General features: G+C 44.9%; 2 protein-coding genes across 5 annotated transcripts in view; one reads left to right on the top strand and one right to left on the bottom strand.

The window, feature by feature from the left end:
- Window positions 1-12,454, bottom strand: part of LARS2 (leucyl-tRNA synthetase 2, mitochondrial) — a 59,071-nt gene extending 46,617 nt beyond the window's left edge. The window contains exons 1-7 of one of the 3 annotated variants that reach the window (XM_035129425.3): window positions 12,304-12,433; window positions 12,107-12,163; window positions 8,828-9,083; window positions 8,269-8,397; window positions 3,791-3,882; window positions 3,132-3,192; window positions 1,091-1,180 (exon numbers count right to left, since the gene is read on the bottom strand). In XM_035129425.3, the coding sequence (XP_034985316.1) occupies window positions 1,091-1,180; window positions 3,132-3,192; window positions 3,791-3,882; window positions 8,269-8,397; window positions 8,828-9,061 (606 nt within the window). In that variant the 5' untranslated portion in view covers window positions 9,062-9,083; window positions 12,107-12,163; window positions 12,304-12,433. Of the gene's footprint in view, window positions 1-1,090; window positions 1,181-3,131; window positions 3,193-3,790; window positions 3,883-8,268; window positions 8,398-8,827; window positions 9,084-12,106 lie in introns of all 3 variants that reach the window. The other 2 variants (XM_035129423.3, XM_035129424.3) reach the window with 2 other exon arrangements.
- Window positions 12,455-12,456: 2 nt separating this feature from the next.
- On the top strand, window positions 12,457-19,565 carry LOC118092152 (developmental pluripotency-associated protein 2). 2 transcript variants are annotated; one of them, XM_088654159.1, is made up of 8 exons: window positions 12,457-12,592; window positions 14,165-14,338; window positions 15,193-15,291; window positions 16,034-16,103; window positions 16,270-16,468; window positions 16,554-16,706; window positions 17,437-17,494; window positions 19,281-19,565. In XM_088654159.1, the coding sequence occupies exons 2-8, from the start codon at window positions 14,171-14,173 to the stop codon at window positions 19,386-19,388; spliced, it is 855 nt and encodes a 284-aa protein (XP_088510285.1). In that variant the 5' UTR covers window positions 12,457-12,592; window positions 14,165-14,170; the 3' UTR covers window positions 19,389-19,565. The 2 variants fall into 2 exon arrangements, with proteins under 2 accessions (XP_088510285.1, XP_034985829.1); XM_035129938.3 differs by lacking the exon at window positions 12,457-12,592 and having other exon boundaries at window positions 14,135-14,338.
- Window positions 19,566-20,416: the final 851 nt, after the last annotated feature.

The following is a 20,416-nucleotide window of genomic DNA, read 5'->3' as shown; positions in this document are numbered from 1 at the left end:
GGGATTCATTTGCCAGATCAGAAAGTCTCCTACAGGGGGGAAAATTATCCCACAAAAGTCACTTTAAGATACCAGTAGGTTACTATTACAATCACAGAACTAAACCAGGCACAGTAAGATGGCTTCCCATTACTCTCTGGGTTTGACTACTGAAATGCATTATACATGAGGCTGCCTCTGAAGATGGTTCGAAGGTTTCTGTTAGTTCAAGGACTGGCTAGTCAGATCATCACTCATTAGCTTTTAAACGAGTTGACTGGCCAGCAGTCTGTTTCCAAGCTGATTCAAATTGCAGGTGCTCACATTTAAAGGCTTGGGGATCCAGGTACTTAAAGGACCATCTATTTCCACTACAGTGGTGCCTCGCTTAACTAATGCCCTGCTTAACGGAATTTCCGCTTAACGAAAGGATTTTTTGAGCTGAGGTTACCTCGCTAGACGAATGCGTTTTACGAAAAATTCGTCTAGCGAATCACGGTTTCGCATAGGAATGCATTGAAATTCAATTAATGCGTTCCTATGGGCAAAAAAAAAATCAAAAAAATCCAATGCATTCCTATGGGATTCGCTAGACGAATTTTTCGCTATAAGAAAAGACCCGTGGAACGAATTAATTTCGTCTAGCGAGGCACCACTGTATATATGCCAATGCCCTCCTCCTGATGCTCGACTTCCTTCAAAGCTGAGGCACCAGAAATCAGGAAGAAAGCTTTATTGATTGCAGTGCCCCTACCTACTGGACACACTAGCCTTCAAAATTTTAGTTAAATTCGTTTTCTGTGGCAACTTCAATTCTTGATTTTACTGTTGTGCTATTTTTATTTGCATTATTATTATTTTGTTTGTTTGCTTGATTGCATCATTAACTGCTTTGGAAATAGTAGAAAAAATTATAGAAATAAACATAGAACACCATAGGCTCAGGCTCCCTTTCTCTCTCTCTCTCTCTCTCTCTCTCTTTCTCACTCACTCACTCACTCACACACACACACAGTTTTCTACAGCTGTATGTCTGAAAGTCATCACACAAGCAATAATCACCCAAGGCTTTTAAAGGCATATCCATAATAAAAGACACAGTTCAACTTACTTCATTTTCATAGGCTAACCCCGCTTCATAAAGCTTAATAAAAAGATACTGTGTCCATTTATAGTACTCTGGCAAACAAGTGGTTATTTCCTGTAAACAGAATTAAGAGCAGTTTCAGTATTGGCTCCTCAAAACAATAAGTGGTTCATTCAAAAGATGACCACCTGATTCAATATTCCATGTGCACTCTAATGAATACATAGCACTCCTGTATATCACCCACTAAATCAAGGAAGCCGTTTTAAGTAGATAGGGGAATCCATGGCCACAATCTGTCAGTGTTTTAAGTGTGCCTAAATCCATGCACTGTTGCTTCACAATTTGAGATCAGGGGGCAATGTAAGTTTCTTGGCAGAGCCAGTAAAGCCTTTACAGCATATCTATATTATTGAGCTCAATGTATAGGGCTACGGCAGGCAGCACAGACACATCCTCTCAAGCTTAATGGGCTTAAGTGACAAGAGAGTACACTTTGGTTCGGCATTCTTGAAGGTAAGAGCAGTGTGACAATGGAATCAGACAATGAGGAGCCACCTGCTGGGGGAATGCTCCAGCTCTGGATTTCCTGATTCAAGCTGGTGATTGGACTAGAAGGTCTAGACACCTCCCTCCAATTCTATGATTCTAAGTGGTTCATTCACTAACAGAAGAGACTGTTTCATTAGGTGTGAATGCGGCACTTGCCCACCAACCCCAGCCTGTCATTAGCCAGCTTCCAACTGCCTGCTGTCTTTACTTACATTCAGATCAACAAGTTGGCACTGGCTGACAGCTTCCTTAGTCTCAGTGTTACCATCACAGAGCTCAGTAGGTAGGAACTAGTTGGCTCTGCTTGTCATTGACTCTGGCTCCAAGTACTGTTGGCCTCTGTGCCCTTCTGCTCTACCAGAACCAAGGGGCACCAGCCACCAATGCCTACTAACGTGCAACTCTGATAGAATCTTGGTATCACTTGTGAGCAAAGCATAACACCACAAATAGATTTCTAGGTTCAGGGAAGAAGAAATAAGCTTCTCACGAGTGGCACAGATGATCAGCTATCAAGTGATTCTCTGGCCATTTTTTTATACTCTGCCGTTTTTCCTCATGCGCTTATTTAGATTGCAAGCCTGATGGCAGAGGTGCCCCTTTGTTAATCTCATGTATTGTGCTGCGCACAGTGTGTAGGTTAAGAAATAATATTGTCATCATTATCACTCATGCCCACGTTTTCTCCGAACCCTACGGTTTAGCCCCCTAGTTCTCATGCCCTGCTGCAACTCAGCCCCAGTACAAGCAACAAACAGCTGCATATTGCTTCTTTATTTTAGCCCTGCCCCCACCTCTCTTGCCTTCCTCCACTGACTCCCCTGTGTTGAATTGAGACTGTAAGCTCCTTGCATCAGGGACCTGTCCGTTTGTGCACTGCAGAGGGCCATGCACACTGATGGTGCTTCGTGAAACAAATTATCACATCGTAAGTCATAAAGCAGGCATCCCCAAACTTCAGCCCTCCAGATGTTTTGAACTACAATTCCCATCATCCCTGACCACTGGTCCTGTTAGCTAGGGATCATGGGAGTTGTAGGCCAAAACATCTGGAGGGCCGCAGTTTGGGGGTGCCTGTCATAAAGCATGTAATGGCTCCTCGGCTAGGGAGGGGATGTCAGCGCTGAGCTTCTATTTTTGTCCACTGGTGAGTGGGTTTGTGTATTGTTCTGTTTATTGTTAGTGTGCTGCCAATATTTTCCACCATTATTATGCGGGGGTTGCTCTGTGTGTGTGTGTTTTAAAATGCCATACGGAATATTAATGTGTTACACAATTCCTGCTCTCGTCTATGGTATAATGCAATTATGTATATTTTTTATCAATGTAAGTTACTTGGAGACAAGAAACTAATAGGTTTAAACAACAATAGTAAGTAAACTCATCCTAGAGAACTTTCTTAAAACTGACTTCAAATTCATGCATGTTAACAATATGATACACTTATCACACACTTCAATAATGTACAGACAATTAAGTTTCATGTATACATTTTAAAAGAAAAAAAGCTTACCCGATCCCAACTAAAATACAAGCCTAACGCTTCAAGCTGCTTTCGCATGTGCCGAATATTACTGAAAGACAAAACAAAATCCATATTTAAACAGAAAAGAGTATTTCAGAAACAACTGCTCCCAAGAAAAAGCTCCTAAACTCCTCCAACTTGCATTGGGTCATCTTAAACAGCCCTAGAGTTCCATCCACCATTCACTTGATAAAAATCCTTTGCAAGATTGCTGCTTACTGAACCCCATTTCAATTACTAACTATTTTTAACTAAAACCAAATCGTTTTTTAATATTAATGTGAGCGACACAATTTTAAGGAAAAAAATCTTATTTCTGGTCCAATATGGGAAGAGTGAGCTGCAAATTCCTACATACATAGTGTGTGACTGATGCTCCTCATGAATTCACACAGTTGTATCATCCCATGTAGGAGAAAGCTTGGCTTAATACCTGATGAGCCAGAGAAAGTATGCACAATCCTAGGTGTTGGTACCAGGCACAGGTATAGACAAATTCTAATGACAGAGACATTGCTAGGTGCATCTCTCTCTAACCTGGGGCATTTTCTGTGGAGCAGAGGCGCAAAGAACATGGAAAGGAGCAAGAGCAGCAATATTCTGCTTCAGAACTCATACATACATAAAGCAGCAAGAAAAACAAACACCTTTGTGTCCAGTCTGCTGGATGCAAGCCATGATCAATTGCCGCATTCTCTGCAGGTAATCCAAATGCATCCCATCCCATTGGATTTATCACCTGTAACAAAAATAAGAAATGTCACCCTTTGTCACTTGCCAGAGTGGATTTAGCAACACCTTCAGGGCTCAAAATAATGAAGCATTTTTCAAAATTCAGCATCTTTGCTGTTTCATTGAATCATCCAGACTGTGCCTGTCACAAACAATTTAGCTTTAAGTGCAATGTACAGGATACTTTAAAAAATATTATCTAGTAAGAATCAAGCCTGCCCTTCGCATGCCCTCTGCATACATACCACCCCTCCAAAAAAAGGTGGTACTGTATACAAGCGACACGGGTGGCGCTGTGGTCTAAACCACTGAGCCTCTTGGGCTTGCAAATCAGAAAGTCGGCGGATCGAATCCCCGTGACAGGGTGAGCTCCCGTTGCTCGGTCCCTGCTCCTGCTAACCTAGCAGTTCAAAAGCACATCAAAGTGCAAGTAGATAAATAGGTACCGCTCCGGCAGGAAGGTAAACGGCATTTCCGTGCGCTGCTCTGGTTCGCCAGAAGCGGCTTAGTCATGCCGGCTCCCTCAGCCATTAAAGCGAGATGAATGCCGCACCCCCAGAGTCATCCACGACTGGACCTAACGGTCAGGGGTCCCTTTACCTTTTATACAAATTTAACTAATAATAATAGATCTAATAATAAATTAGATCTTGTTAAGCTGGAAAGAGCAGGGTAGAGGACATCACGACTATGATTTAGAATAGGTACAAAGCATAACTTAAAATAGATATGTTTTATATGAAATTAAATGATATATTTATCGAAGTAATGTTTCCAGCAGTGCAAAGTGCCTTTATTAACACTTCTATTATGATGTGACAGTGCTGCTGCTAAAGACTTTACTGTTGAAGACTTCGCTATTGCAACAATGAATGTTTTAAGAGAGCAACATTAGATAACTAGAATTAAACTTTTAGAGTGATCACCAGCAGGAATTAATTACTATTTATCAAGGATAGGCAATCACATCTCCAGGTCTTTGAAAAGTTCACTAGGCTGTGAGGCCCAAGCCTATACTGATTATGCTTAAAAAACCCCACATTAGATTTAATGGAATATTTATACAGTACTTTGCCTGTACTGTATTTGCAAGGGGAGACAAACCTGAACAGACTTTAGCTATTGTATTTAACCCCCATGTTAGCAAATTTGCAGTGTGATCTTGATATATTAAGCAGTGTATAAAGTATTAGTTATTGTTCTAGTAGGCATTCTTTCTGCTAATGCGTCAATCTCACACTTCAAGGGACACAACGCAAGAGACTGAGGAAGAGTATTTAATGAGCAACATTTCAAAGTGCAATGCAAGCCTCACCAGTAAGGTTTTCTCCACTGCACATCAAGGAACAGTAGTTTGCATGCCAGATTTTGTTATTCTTTGTCAATGCTTGTATACTGAGCAGTGCCGTGCTTTCATTTAGCATCTTAATTCATGTTAATAGATGGAGTGAAGCACTAGTCTAACAGCCTGTAAAGTTCCAGGACAAAGACATAAAATACACTCCTCCTTCCTCTGAATTCTCTGCACATGCCAAAAAGACCTAGGAAAGGGATAATGGAAATACAAGGTACAAAAATGGCTGACTAGAACACTAAGCCCAAATTTGTGGCCACTTATATATAAATATACATCCTGTGGACCTTTGTGTAAGAAGGACTACTGCCCATTCCTTAGTCTCTGCAGCAGATGTATTTAGCTGTTACTGTAGAGTTAACTGTATTGAAACAAAATACATTAGGGGGGAAACCATTTCAAGCCTACTCTCAATTATCCATAGATTAATCTCAGAATCAGATGTATTTATCTGTTACCATGGAGACTAATGTAGCCTTCAAGATACATTTGGGGTGGGGGTGGAGAGACATCATTTCAAGTGCATTGTCTTTTTGCTCCAGATAGTGAATAGATTTAAAAGGTGTTATAAAAATGCACTTTGCTGAACTTGTGACAGGCCAGTAGTCAAAGTGATGGGAGTGCAAATAAGACTAGGGATGTGCTAGAACCGAGGGTGTCAATGCTTCAATTTCAAGTAATAAAATACTGTGGGGGAAATCACAGAGACAGTTCTGCTCCTAATTTGTAAGCAGCAAGGGGGGGAAAGGAATACAAATGTAGAAGGCAACATATGGAATGCTCCCACCAGTTCCTCAGTTTCTGAATCACTGTTCCTCACTACTGGAACTGGCATCGTCATTCAGTAACATAGATCTGCAAGTAAGAAAGTCTACTGAATTCATATTAGGGCTACAACCTTCAGCTGATCGGCTAAATTAATGTCAGCATGGACCAGGGATAACCAAAGTGGTGATCCTCAGATACTGTTGGATTCAAACTCTTATCAGTCCTAGGCAGCATGGTCAATGGTCAGAGATGGTGTAGCCATGTCCAGAAGGACCCACATGGGCTATTCCTGTTATAGACAAAGGGCACATTTGCACATGCTAAGTCAGGCATCCCCAAACTGCGGCCCTCCAGATGTTTTGGCCTACAACTCCCATGATCCCTAGCTAACAGGACCAGTGGTCGGGGAAGATGGGAATTGTAGTCCAAAACATCTGGAGGGCCGAAGTTTGGGGATGCCTGTGCTAAGTTATGGCTCTTGTCTTGCATAAATTGCAATGTTCTGTGTGCTTCTGCACCCAGCTCCTTTGCTCTTACATAGCTCCTCTTTTTGCAGGAAGCAATAGTCCAAACCTCAGGTTCCAGTTTGATGCTCCCAAAGAAGTCAAGATTTCTTTCCCTTACCTCTCACACTCAGGGGGAATTCCAGCAAACCAAGTTTTCCCTCAGCCAGGCTCTCACCCCGGTTGAGAGTCACAGGACTGTCTCACACAGCACCTAGCCTACAGGTCTATAGCCTGATTGACAGCATGAAGAACCTTTGCCCCTGCATCTCCCCAAAGTGGCTGACACGGCTGCCTGCAGCAGGGCTACTGTTATAGTAAGGCAGGCCCTGGACTACACCCCAACCCCAGCTGCATTCACTCGACTAGGAATTAAACACTAACACCCCCCACTACAAATGACAACAGCACTGTTACCTGCAGCCAGATATGCACAGGTCAAGCAAACCACGCAGGGACTGGGATGGTGCAAAGCCACCCTCTCCTGGTTTGTCTGCTCTCCCTCTTGTGCCAGTTAGTTGTAAAATATGGCAAGGTTGCAAATTGTACAGATTTTTAATCAGGCATTACCTAAGAGGAAGAAGTATTTGTTATATGTCCAGGGTGATGTATATTAGGATAAGTATGCCACTTTTAGCAGAAAGAGCCGGGGTGGAGTAGAGAGGCAGAGAACACCACAAGCAATCTGAAGCGAGGAATATGCTGAATAATCCTATATAATAATGTCCATGTTGTCCCTGCGTCCAGATGTCCCGTGTGTCCCTGGGTCACTGCGCATGTGCCCCAGGGATACAGGGATTGGACAGCTGAGACTGCGCGCGCGCACTCTCCCCCCACTCTGCCTCCTCCAACCGCCGCTCCCGCCGGAGCGGCGGTTGGAGGAGGCGGGGGGGGGGAAGAGTGCGCGCGTCCTTCCTGTCGGCGGCTGGGGGAGAGGAAGGAAGGAGGAGAAAGCGCCGCTTTCTCCTCCTCCGTTCCTGTCCCCCTGCCGCCGACAGCAAGGACGGGTCCCAGGGTTCGGAGAAGCGCTGCGCAAGCGCTTCTCCGAACCCTGGGATGTCTGCTTCCTGTCGGCGGCTGCGGGAGAGGAACGGAGAAGGAGAAAGCAGCGCTTTCTCCTCCTCCGTTCCTGTCCCCCTGCCGCCGACAGCAAGGACGGGTCCCAGGGTTCGGAGAAGCGCTGCGCAAGCGCTTCTCCGAACCCTGGGATGTCTGCTTCCTGTCGGCGGCTGCGGGAGAGGAACGGAGAAGGAGAAAGCAGCGCTTTCTCCTCCTCCGTTCCTGTCCCCCTGCCGCCGACAGCAAGGACGGGTCCCAGGGTTCGGAGAAGCGCTGCGCAAGCGCTTCTCCGAACCCTGGGATATCTGCTTCCTGTCGGCGGCTGCGGGAGAGGAACGGAGAAGGAAAAAGCAGCGCTTTCTCCTCCTCCGTTCCTGTCCCCCTGCCGCCGACAGCAAGGACAGGTCCCAGGGTTCGGAGAAGCGCTGCGCAAGCGCTTCTCCGAACCCCAGGATTCTAGCGCCCGTTATTGAACGGGCTGAAAACCACTAGTTACTTATAACACAGCCCCTAATTCCATTATAATCTGGTTAAGGTCCTCCCAATTTGTGCTTTGTGATTAGCTGTCATTAAATAAAGGCTTGAGGCTCGGCCTGTTCCTAAGTGAGTTTTGACTGTCCTCAAAAGCAACAGACCACTCATTTCCAATCACCTGAAATATTATCCAAACAAATGTCAATAGAGCCATCTAGTTAACAGATACCGGTACCTGAAATCCTCTCATTTTCTGAAACCGTGCTATTGTGTCGCTTATGGTGTAGACTCGAACATGGCCCATATGCATCTTCCCAGAAGGATATGGAAACATTGACAAGACATAAAACTTTGGCCTTGATTTCTAGACAAAATGATAAGCAAAAACAAAGTCTGCAAGATAGAACTTGGGGGGGGGGGAGTTTAATTTTAAACCACATTTAATTTTTTTTTACAAATCATGCTTTTGTCTTCAACCCCCAATTTTTTAAAAAATCTTAAAAGTAGGACTGCACTTTAACCAGTAAATCAGAAAATAGCAACGAAAAGGATGTGCCCTTTCTTATGAGCAGTAATCTTTGTTTATTAAATTACAAGTTCTCATAATTTAATTCAATATTCTAAAAAGACACCTCTATTGTGCAGCAGGTAATATGCTATTATATTTAATGCAATGGGTGAAATCCTAAGTCCATTTAGCTGTGCTGCAATTAAATTAACTTTCCTAAGAGCACCTAATACAGAGGGACAAAAGGAATTCAAGAGTGCATGTTCAATTTTGCCATAATCCTTACATCTATTTCTGAAGTTGGGTCGAACTGTTCCTTTATTCTGGAATGCCACCAGCTTTCAACTTCCTTCCTAGTCTCCACTTTATAGCTTGTTTCCCACTTCCCTGTTTCGCTGAATATGGACCGAATGAATTTTGTAATTAGCCTTTTCTCCCACTTAACTGGGTTGAATGATCCATGTAATTGTCTTCTCCAGTTTTTGGGACACATGAGACATCTATGGTAAACGAACCACATTTTGCCGCTTATGTTGAAAGCCCTGTAAAAAAATGGAATGATCTTAACTTAATTGTGATAACCAGCAGTCTTGTTCTCTATTTTAACAAAAGAGTGTTAACCTTTCTTAAGGCTTCTAGGAGTGAAAACAATCACATTTAAAGACAACAGTTGGCTCAATAGACTGATGAGGTTGCACTCCTTTGTGCTTTTAAGAGGCACATGAAAATTTTTCTAAGATTGCTTAGAGGCAGGAAAATGAATTTTGAGTCTTATTGTTCGGAACCGTGATATTGTTTGCTGCTGTATGACAGCATGGTAGCCAGTGTCATTTCTATTTTATTATGAGAAACCTCTCTGGAAAGAAAACTATGTGTCTTTATTCTTATAATAAAGCAATAAAAGTGAGTCTGTATAAGAGAAGCCTGCATAACAGGAGACTAAAAGGAGATATTATAGCAATCTTCCAATATTCTAAAGGAATGTCACATGGAAGATGGAGCAAGCTTGTTTTCTCAGGAGGGTAGGACCCCAACCAATGGATTCAAGTTACAAGAAAGGAGATTCTGACTAAACATCAGGAAGAACTTTCTAACAGCAAAGAGCTGTTTGACAATGGAACAGTCTCCCTCAGGAGGCTGTGAGCTCTTCTTCCTTAAGAGGTTTTTAACATAGCTGCCAAGTTATCCCTTTTTTAAAGGGATTTTCCCTTATGCTGAATAGGCTTCCTCGCGAGAAAAGGGAAAGCTTGGCAGCTATGGTTTTTAAGCAGAGGTTGGATGGCCATCAGTCATTGAACTCAAACTTGCTGTCCACAGAGCTGCTGGCTAGAGGTTGTTTGGAAAAGTCCCACCAAAAGAAAACCTACAGAAATACTCTAGAATAATTCAGCTGAAGTCAGCTTCCTCAGCGAGGAAGTGCAAAGAAGAGAGAGCCTTGCCACCCCAACCCTCAATCAAGTCCAGCTGAGCCATCAGCCTCTCTCAGGCCATAGCTTTAAGAACAGCAGAAGCAGCTGGGAGGGGAGGAGTTCAGGGATAAAACAAAACAAAACTATAAGCTGTGTTTTAGTTACAGGTAGGTAGCCGTGTTGGTCTGAGTCGAAGCAAAATAAAAAAATTCCTTCAGTAGCACCTTAAAGACCAACTAAGTTTATATTTTGGTATGAGCTTTCGTGTGCATGCACACTTCTTCAGATAAGCTGTGTGTCTTTGTTTCGATGCTTTTACATGGTTCGATCCTTTTACATGGTTTTGTATGGATTGTGGTATTTTATGCATTGTGACTTGCAGTTACTGTATTGTTTAGTAATTATTTATTGTAATTGTTAAGAGTGAATTTGTTTCATTATTTGCTGATGTTTTGAGAATTTTATTGTGTACTATTATTTTCTAACAGATTATTGAATATGTATTTTACATGTTCCATTTTAAACTTATGTTTTATTATGACTTTCTGTATTGGATCAGATTATTATAATAAGGTGTGTGTTCTTTGTTGTTTATTTTGTTGCTGTAAACCACCTTGTGTATAGTAATATAGAAAGGCAGCATACAATTTAAAAGCGAAATGAAGTAGTTGAGATTCCTGAACTCTAGGGGATTGGAATAGCTAACCCCTGGGATCCCTTCCAATTATATAATTCTGGGATTTAAATGCCTTTCGACCTGTTTATGATTTCCCCCTCTCTGTCTATGAGTATTTCTAGCTACCAACTTTGGGTTACAATTTAGCTAGCTAGTGAAGCACATGAAAACCAAGGACGCACCACTGTGTGTCGTTATCTTCACTGTGCTACTGGACTCTATTGAATTAAAGTCATTATTACTCCAGAATGCGGCAGCTAGACTGGTGACTGGGAGTGGCTGCCATATAACACTGGTCCTGAAAGACCTACATTGGCTCCCAGTACGTTTCTGAGCACAATTCAAAGTGTTGGTGCTGACTTTTCAAGCGGCGGTTCCCTCACTGAGAGAAGTGAAGCTACAGGGAACCAGGCAGAGGGCCTTCTTGGTGGTGGCGTCCACCTTGTGGAATGCCCTCCCATCAGATGTCAAACAGATAAACTACTACTCAACTTTTAGAAGACACCTGAAGGCAGCCCTGTGTCGGGAAGTTTTTAATATTTGACATTTTATTACGTTTTTATATGTGCTGGAAGCTGCCAGAGTGGCTGGGGAAACGCAGCCAAGATGAGCGGGGTATAAATAACAAAATTATTATTATTATTATTCACTGGCTCCAGGGATAGCTGATGAACTCCAACACTGAAACGCAGGTTCTATGAGCTAAGCCTAGGCTTAAATGAAAGACCTGCTATTTGGGGGCGAGAAGGAAAACTCATATCAGTTTAGGGAAATTTTTAATGCTTGAGGTTTTAGCATGTTTTTAATATTCTGTTGGGAGCTGCCCAGAGTGGCTGGGGAAACGCAGCCAGGTGGGCGGGGTGTAAATAATAAATTATATTATAAATTATTATATTGCAGAGAATCTGCCCCACCCATGAAGAGCAAAGGATCCCGATACACCAGTGGCTGAGAAGAAAGGATTAAGATCAGAACTGCTATATTTGGCTTATATATGAAATTACGTGCAGGACTTCAGAATGATTATCTCCGGAAGACCAGAATACGGGAAGTCACACAATTTGCTTAATTTGGAAATTGTATAACTGGCTTTATAAATTGTATTTTAATTTGATATAATTTGATATTGTAACAATGTGGCCCATATTGGAGTGTTATTAATGAAAAATTATTAAAAATCAAGTTTAGGAAAAAGAAGAGCAAAGGATCCCAGGCAGTAGCGGGGGCGGGACAAGGTTTCCACCTTTGAGGAATCTGCTTCGTTTTGTTATAAACACCCCCGACCCTCTCTCAAGCTCCAAACAGCAGCTTAGCAAGGGGGGGGCATACACAAATCTAAAGAAAACAGGGCCCCTCTTGAGCGCACAATTATTTATTTCAAGACCCCAGCCAAGGAATTTTGTTTCCAGTACCACAATGGGGCACACGATCCTGTCACAGCCCGCTTCCCTTCCCCGCCCCACAGGGCTTCCCTCCTTACCGCAGCCCAGTTTCTGACGAAGGTCTGGGGGAGGGAGAGGGAGCTGTTGCCTCGCAACTGTAAAAGCGTCCAAAAATAATAATGTAATAATAATAATAAATTCCTTGGTGGTCTATTGCAAGCCGCCTAGAGACGTGCCCGCCGACGTCCTCGTAAAACAGCTCCCTCCCTCCCCCCAACCTCCGGTGCTTGTTTACCCAGGAGAAAAGAGACAAGAAGGCTCGGTGTCCGAGTTCCAGCCAAGGGACGGCCCGCGCGTGTGTGCGTGTGTCCCTCACGCCTCGGACCGGCTGGGCGCCGCCATCTTTTGCCCTCCCCCCTCGCGGGAAACCCGAGGCCCTCGCAAGTGCGCAGGCGCGCGAGCAACCCGGCGGCGAGGGGGCGTGGTCATGCGGGGGAGCAAACTGACGAGCGCGCGCAGCTTGAAAAAGGAGATTCCGGCCGCTGCGGAGCGTTTTGGAGGGAGGCGCGGCACCTGGCGCCCAGGTGAGTTGACGGGTGGGGCGGAAGCATACGTGCTGTTCCTCCTTGGTGTGCTGTGGGGCTCACATTTCCCCAGCTTAGACATAGTGAGTTCAGCGACGTCTCATACCAGCCATGGGCGTAGCCAAGAGGGGGCAGTTGCCCTCTCTTTCAATCAATACAGATATGAGATTCTCCTCCCCCCCCCCAAATAAAATCTTGGTTGTGCCCATGGTACCAGCTTTTCTCAAGTTTGGGTCCGCAGATGTTGTTAGAGTACAATTCCCATCATCCCGGAGTCGCACTGCTAGCATGGGTGGGTCCCAACCTTTTTTTTTTTGCCATGTCCCACCTAAGCATCTCTAAAATCCTAATGCTGACCCCCCCCCCCTTGTGACATATAATTCTTATTATTCAAAAAGTGAACTATTCATGTGGAGGAAGCCTAAAAGGCCATTCACTGTTAATTACTCACTCTCAAATTGCCCCCTTAAAAAAATCAAATTTCCTCCCTGTGGGGCGTGTGGGAATGTGATAAGCAAAATCTGGCCTTATTCCCTTATGGGGTACATAAGAACCCTTGCATACCGTTTCCCCTATTTTAAGACATAGTCATAAAATAAGCCATAGCAGGATTTTTAAGCATTCAAGGAATATAAGCCATACCCCGAAAATAAGACATAGTGATAGGCGCAGCAGCAATGCTGGCCGCGGCAGGAGGAGAAGGAAAAAATAAGACATCCCCTGAAAATAAGATATTGTGTTCTGTTTTTTTTTTGAGGAAAAATAAATATAAATCATCGGTTTATTTGTTTATGTACGTGTTTGCCTTGTACATTTATGAACATTTATTATATATCTAAGACCTTAAAATTCTTATAACAGGAACCACAGGCCTAGCCAGAGGGGAAGGGGGGGACAGATCCAGTAAATAAATAAAGATACTTAACTAACTGACCCAACACATTGCAGATAGCTCAGCTCTGCCCCCCCCCAAGCAAAAATCCTGGTGTTGCAGACTATGCCCCTGACCGCTGGTTCTGCTAGCCAGGCCCGTCCTAGCCATAGAGGCTAGTGGCGCGGAGAACCACGGCGCCGGGCGCTGGAAGGGCGGCAAGGGAGCGCAGGGTTCCGGCGATCTGTCCAGGACTGCGCTCCACGAGCTGAGAGGCTGCGCCGCGTCTCCTTCTCTGAGGACTCTGCGCTGCACCTCCTCGTTTCCCCAGCACTGGGTTCCGCTCAGTCGAGCTTCGCCACCAGCGTGCGCACAGCGCCCAAGCAGCTCTTGCGGAACACAGCGCTGGGGAAATGAGAAGGAGGCGCAGCGCGGAGTCCTCGGAGGTGGCCTCCCACTGTTGCCGCGGTCCGCTTGGCACTCCCGGGCCCTTGGAGAGGCTCTGGAGGGGGGCGCTGGAGGGACCTTAGCGCCAGGGCGCTGGATGGGCTTAAGACGGCCCTGCTGCTAGCTAGGGATGTTGGGTAGTCTAAGAACATTTGAGGACCTGAGCTTGAGAAAGGCTGCCTTATGCTGACCACCTTGGATGAGGAGAGATGGAGGCTGGCTATGCTATTTCCTTCTATTTCTCTCTCTCTCAGCTTAGGATGCCTCGAAAGAGCCGCAGAGTTGTCAAATTGCCATCCAGGACTCCTCCAGTAACGAGGATCAATGGGGACTCTCCGTGTGGTTCTCCCTCCTTGGATTACAACACCTTGAAAAGGACGGAATTGCAACAATGGTGTAAGAAGTTTGGGCTTCGTGCTACAGGGAAGGTGAGGGGACGCTGCCACAGTTCAAACCGGACTTCCTGCCCTGTCTCCATCCCACTATTGGAAGTTAAGTGGGAACAGAGGCTGCATATTTCCAAATTTCTGTTTGGTTATATCCTCATTGTGAACAGTGATGAAGGAAATCTTCTTTTCTCAGTCCAGGAAGCCCTGTCTACTCACAAGCAGTAGCAGCCATTCTCTCAGCCTAAGGCAGAATACCTTTTGTGGTAATATCTAGCTGCTAATACATTTTGTGTTCCGACATGCTTTCCCAGCTGAAGGAATGGGTTTTGGCCCTATCTCTCCATTACAATATTTTTTTCTTAAATATTTCTGCTGCCTTTTAGTTGTTTTTATTGCGTCTTGTACAACACCTTCAGATGTGTGTGAGGAAGATGAGTAGTAAATTACGGTAATAATAACAGTGAGCAGCTACTCCAAAGGTATTCTGTTTGTTAAATTATGAACCTGTGGTCAGGGTCTGTCTTATATTTCAGCTTATGTACAGCACTTAGAAAATCACCTGTGCTTTGCAGCTGTTAATAATATATTTTAAAATAGTCCTTAACTCAAAGATCTCTGATAAATAGACTGGCATCATTTACCTGGCATATGCTCTTTTCCCAGCTCAGTCTCCTCAGTAGGTGGAACTAGCTGCCATATTTATTTTCCACAATGCCCTCCAATTTGTGGCATTGTGGGGAGCTGACAGCTCCCAGTGCTACCAGCCTCTCTTGCCAGGCAAGCCTTCCACTGTGCCCAGGAATGTCTCAAACCTGGAACTGGCCCAGATCTAGGGTTAAATACATACTTATTTCCCTTTCTCCACCCATCCCCGACCCTACCCCGCTGCTCAGAATGCAGAACTTCTGGAAAGGCTGGAAGCCTTTCACAGAGACCCTGAGCGGAAAGCAGAAGAAACAAGTAAGGCTGACGTGACTCTCCACGATCCTGAGGTAAGTAGCTCCAGGTCAAAGGTGGTGGGGCCTCAGATATCCATATGCTGCATAGATCAGCCACGGATGGAGTGGGGAAATACGGGTCTATGTTAGAAATAAGATCCTAGTTTCTAGGTGGGGTAAGAAAATTAAGGGTATGGAACTTAAGAAGAACCCATCTGGAGATCTGAGTCCAACAGCACTCTCCCAAGCTGCAGTTCCAAGCAATGCAGAGAAGGACTACATGATTGACAGGTGGGTTATCCTGCTCATCTGTCAAAACGCCTTCTGTGGGGTTTCCAAGGTGCATTGTAAGGAACCGCAGGCTCCTCTGCGGAGTTAACCTCGGGGCAAGTGCCATTGCCAGCCCTTGGCTTGGCAAGCACCAAGCCAAAGGCCAGCAAGGTTTTGGCCGCATGTGTAGAATTGAACCTGCCCATCAACTTCCAGACATCAGCTGATTGACAGGTGGGTGTGGCTTGGGGGGAAATGGCCTTGCAAGCCAAATTGAACCCCTGGTGGGCCAGGATTGGCCCATAGGCCAAAGGCTCCCTACCTCTGAAGGGAACAAAACTGAAGGGAGTAGAAAGGGACTGATAAAGTGTGTGCAAAATAGCGCAAAGAAAAACAGGGTATTTCCTAGTTTAGTCATGGGGAGCAATGGGGTGAATGGCTTTAGGGGATCAGGGAAAGCATAAAGTTGGCAGTGAAGGGGTGAAGCTGAATGTCACTAACTCTTAACACCCACCCACCCTTCCAGACCCCTCTGACAGTCCCTCATCTGGACCTGGCCAAGGATGTAAAAACTGAGCCCTCTGCAGAGAAAGCAGGTGACTAGATTTTTTAAAGGAAGGGACTCTACTTAACTCTTGAAAATAAAAAGCAGACTGGTGGGAGGAACCTGAGGCTCTGCAGAACGGGGTTTGAAGAGTATCAGTGAAGGCAGGCCTGCCGAGATGGGCAAGGTTAATCCAGCCCTACTTTTCCTTTTTTTAGATGTTATCCGTGGTTGGTGTGTGGTTCATGGCATGGTGCTGTACCACCCTGTGTCCAGCTGGGCTCCTCTGTTGCTCCGCGGAGGTTCGGTGTGCGTCCAGGATGGGAAGGACATTGTCCCCTTTCACCTGACCCCGCTCACGACCCCTGTCCCTGATGGCTTCTCTGACAACTACATCTGTGAGAGCTGTGTGCTCAGGTAACGTGGTATCGCTGGCTTCTCCCCTTCCTGTGGATCCCCTTCCCCATTCCACCTTTAACCTGTTCCTGTTTCATCATCACAGGAACAGGGAGAAGCCAAAGAGGTGCCCCACATGCCTGCAAGTACAAATGAAAAGAAACCGGGCTAATTTGTCCCAGAGTCAGACCCTTCTTCGGGAGAGTATATCGCAGTCATCATTCCTTGCAGGTGGAGACGTCTCTAGAGACAGAAGGAGGTGAATAGATAATCCGCAGAGCTGCCTTTTCCCAGACTATATGCGTGTAGGGGAAATATGAGGGAGGCTGACTCTTTCAGGAAAGCGATTTAAGTGCCTCTGGTTTCGGTTTTTGGGGATGGATGGATGGGGTAGTGGGAGATGCATGTACTATGCGAAGTTTGAGAAATGCTGGTACTTAAGAACTGTGCGTTGTCCAGGAAAAGCTTGGATTTTCACACAGGTCCTGCAGATAAAATGAACAGTGATCAGAAAACGCCTTAGTATATCCATCTGCGAGAAGTAAAGTTACAGGGAACCAGGCAGAGGGCCTTCTCAGTGGTGGCACCTACCCTGTGGAATGCCCTCCCATCAGATGCCAAGGAAATAAACAACTGTCTGACTTTTAGAAGACATCTGAAGGCAGCCCTGTTTAGTGAAGTTTTTAAAGTTTGATGTTTTATTGCGTTTTTAATATGCTGTTGGGAGCCACCCAGACTGTATAAGTAATAAATTATTATTATTATCATTAAATTATTATTAGTGGCTCCTCTTCCTTTCACAAGAAAGCTGAGACCTTGTGTGCAGAATGGCAAGTCGGTCTCTTCTCCTCCACCCCCCCTTTTTTTTGCTTGGAAATGGTTGTTGTTAAGTAGAGAGAGGTTAGCTTAGGATAGATTGGTAAGGTCACATCCTGCCACTTACCTAGGGCTTAACATCTCTCTTCCACACCCCCCCCCCGGCTCTGCAGGACCTTTGAGATAAAAAAGCTGTACCAGCCCCAAGAGGACCAGGCTTATGCCGAGCGGGTGAGTCCCCAGCAGCAATGCTAGCACCCATCTGACAATTGCAGCTACTGTGGCAATTGCTTGAGTGGGATGTGCAGCCACGGGATGAGAGGTCAAGGTGTGGGACAGGTGGTAAAAAGCTGATCCATGCTGAGGGTGCTTAGGAAAAGGCCCACCACACAGGCTTTGGGGGAAGATAAAAGGGGGAAGAGGAAGGCAGAGTCCATGGCCTTGAGAGGAAAATCTAGATACAGATACACATCATCATCAACAAAGATGTGTACGCCACTCTCAGCAAAAGATGTAACTATGCACACAAAACAAATTGCCAGCCTTGATCAACAACAGCAAAAGACCTCTGTGTTAAAATGCAGTCTACAGAAATTTTAAATTTCTGCAACCATAAGGTGTTTAATTATTTTATGGTTGCATTTGTATTTTGTATTTTTGTTTTATGCCTACTATATATTAGTAACAAACAGCCCAGTGTTGACAAGCAGACCCCAGTAGTGGCTGGATGGGGGACATGGAAAACTTTGGGGTGACGGGGCTGCAATTTCACCGTTGTTGTTTTTTCTCAGTGGGAAGAAAACCTCCTTTATTTCAAGGGAATTGCTTCTGAGTATTACATACAGTACTAAAGCCAGCCAATTGGGCTTCATTCTGTAAACACTGTGCATGTGGGGAGTGAGTGAAATAAAGTGGAAACAAGGAAGGTGCTTTAGCATACACACCCCAAAATCCTCTTCCATCCAGCATCTTCTCTGGGAGATACCCCCCTCCACTACCAAGTCCCATGGTAGGGGGAGGGGTCAACCTTGTTTGTTTCTGATTGCTTAGCAACAGAGATTAAACAGTTAAGCTTCATTAGCAATGGTGTTGCCTGACAAGTGCAGAAGCACAGGAGTCTTCATGTTTCGTGTTTTAGAGAGAGAGAGAGAGAGAGAGAGAGGTCTGATTCACACACACACCCAAAGAAAATTGAATGTTGGCAGCCCTGCTTGTGATTGCCAGCAAGTGGTATTTGTGGCACTTAGTTCCCGCTTGTGGGCTTTCCATAGGCATCTGATTGGCCACTGTGAGAAACAGGATGCTGGGCTGGACGGACCTTTGGTCTGATGCACCAGAGTTTTTATGGGTGTCCCCTGTTTCCCTCATCCTGGAGCCTTTATCCCATGTGAGGATCTGGCTCGGCTAATATAAGGCTGCCCCATCTGAATGACAATGCTTATTCTGTGAGGTTGATATGGAGGCAGATGTGGACGACTTATTCGCTGACAGCTATATGGATACCTGTTTGTATAAGATTACCGGCCTCGGCCCAGTATACCTGAAGGAGCGTCTCCACCCCCATCGTTCAGCCTGGACACTGAGGTCCAGCTCCGAGGGCCTTCTGACGGTTACCTCACTGCAGGAAGTGAGGTTGCAGGGAACCAGGCAGAGGGCCTTCTCGGTAGTGGCGCCCGCCCTGTGGAAGGCCCTCCCATCAGATGTCAAGGAAATAAGCAACTACCTGACTGTTTTATCATGTTTTTAAATATTCTGTTGGGAGCTGCCCAGAGTGGCTGAGGAAACCCAGCCAGATGGGTGGGGTATAAATATTATTATTATTATTATTATTATTATTATTATTATTATTATTATTATTATTATTTTCAGTGCTTTTTGTACTTTTGTCCATTTACTGTTATTTATTTCCCCTGATTTGAACTATAAAATGGTGATTTTCTTGAGTCGGAATGAGAGTATTAATTGATCCATTTGTGAATGGCAACCTTTTGCCCATTTCCCTTTTCTTTTCATTTAGGTGGACGGGATCCTTTCCCAGATGGCCAATGGAGAGCTTGGTATGGACCGAGTGTTGCGTCCCCTCCATCCCTTGGTTGTTCATTCCCCAGCTCCTTTTGAGAGATGAGTACCTAGAAAGTTGGAACTGGCAGCAATGGACTAGGGAGATCCAAGGAGCTATCAGATAATAGCCAGACAAATGTTTTTATCTAGTCCACAGTGTGCCCTGTTAACATGAGAAAGTTTTGTACAATAAAAGTAATAGAAAATAAATACAGAATCATTCCTGCCACCATATTCTGAATGGAAAGGACTGTTTAGCCTGTTGATTTCCGTCCCCATTTGCTGGCTGACAGTTCTGCATCAAGGCCTAGCACCCTTTTTTGAAGGAAGTACAGTGGTACCTTGGTTTTCGAACGTCTCTGTTGACGAACATTTCGGTTTTTGAATGCCATAAACCTGGAAGTAAATGTTTCTGTTTTTGAACGCGCCTCAATTTTCTCTATTAAATTTGCAGGCTGCCCTTTGAGCCTCGGTTTTCAAACGTTTCGGAACTCAAAACAGTCTTCCGGAACAGATTACATTCGAAACCCAAGGTACCACTGTATTCCCAAAGGCTAGGTAACAGTTGCTCTCTAAGACTTCCAGAACACCTCATTTTGTTTAACCCAGGCATCCCCAAACTCGGCCCTCCAGATGTTTTGGGACTACAACTCCCATCATCCCTAGCTAACAGGACCAGTGGTCAGGGATGATGGGAATTGTAGTCCCAAAACATCTGGAGGGCCGAGTTTGGGGGTGTCTGGTTTAACCTGCTCTTTGGATCGGATGATCTTGGCAACTTTCTACCAGTCCCATAGCAGCAGCTGGATCCTTTGCAGACATGCAGGCGCTGTCTACTACAGGTTTCAAAAGCAAACTTCTTTCTTTTTTACAGTTGTGAAAGCCAGCAACTTCCTGTTTCTTACCAAACATTTTAACAATGGGATTCTGTTTATATCTATCAGTTCAATGTGGCCTTCACTGTTTATGATAGTAACTTAGGAAACTGCCTTATTGACCATCAGACTATTGATGGTCCATCATCCATGGACAACATCAATTCCAGAGTATGAAGGAGAGAGGGCTTTCGTATCACATGCTACCTCCTGTAGG

This window comes from Zootoca vivipara, chromosome 11 (assembly GCF_965207765.1).
Source record: "Zootoca vivipara chromosome 11, rZooViv2.hap1.1, whole genome shotgun sequence".
Classification (NCBI taxonomy): domain Eukaryota; kingdom Metazoa; phylum Chordata; class Lepidosauria; order Squamata; family Lacertidae; genus Zootoca; species Zootoca vivipara.
This window is presented reverse-complemented; position numbering and strand designations above follow the sequence as displayed.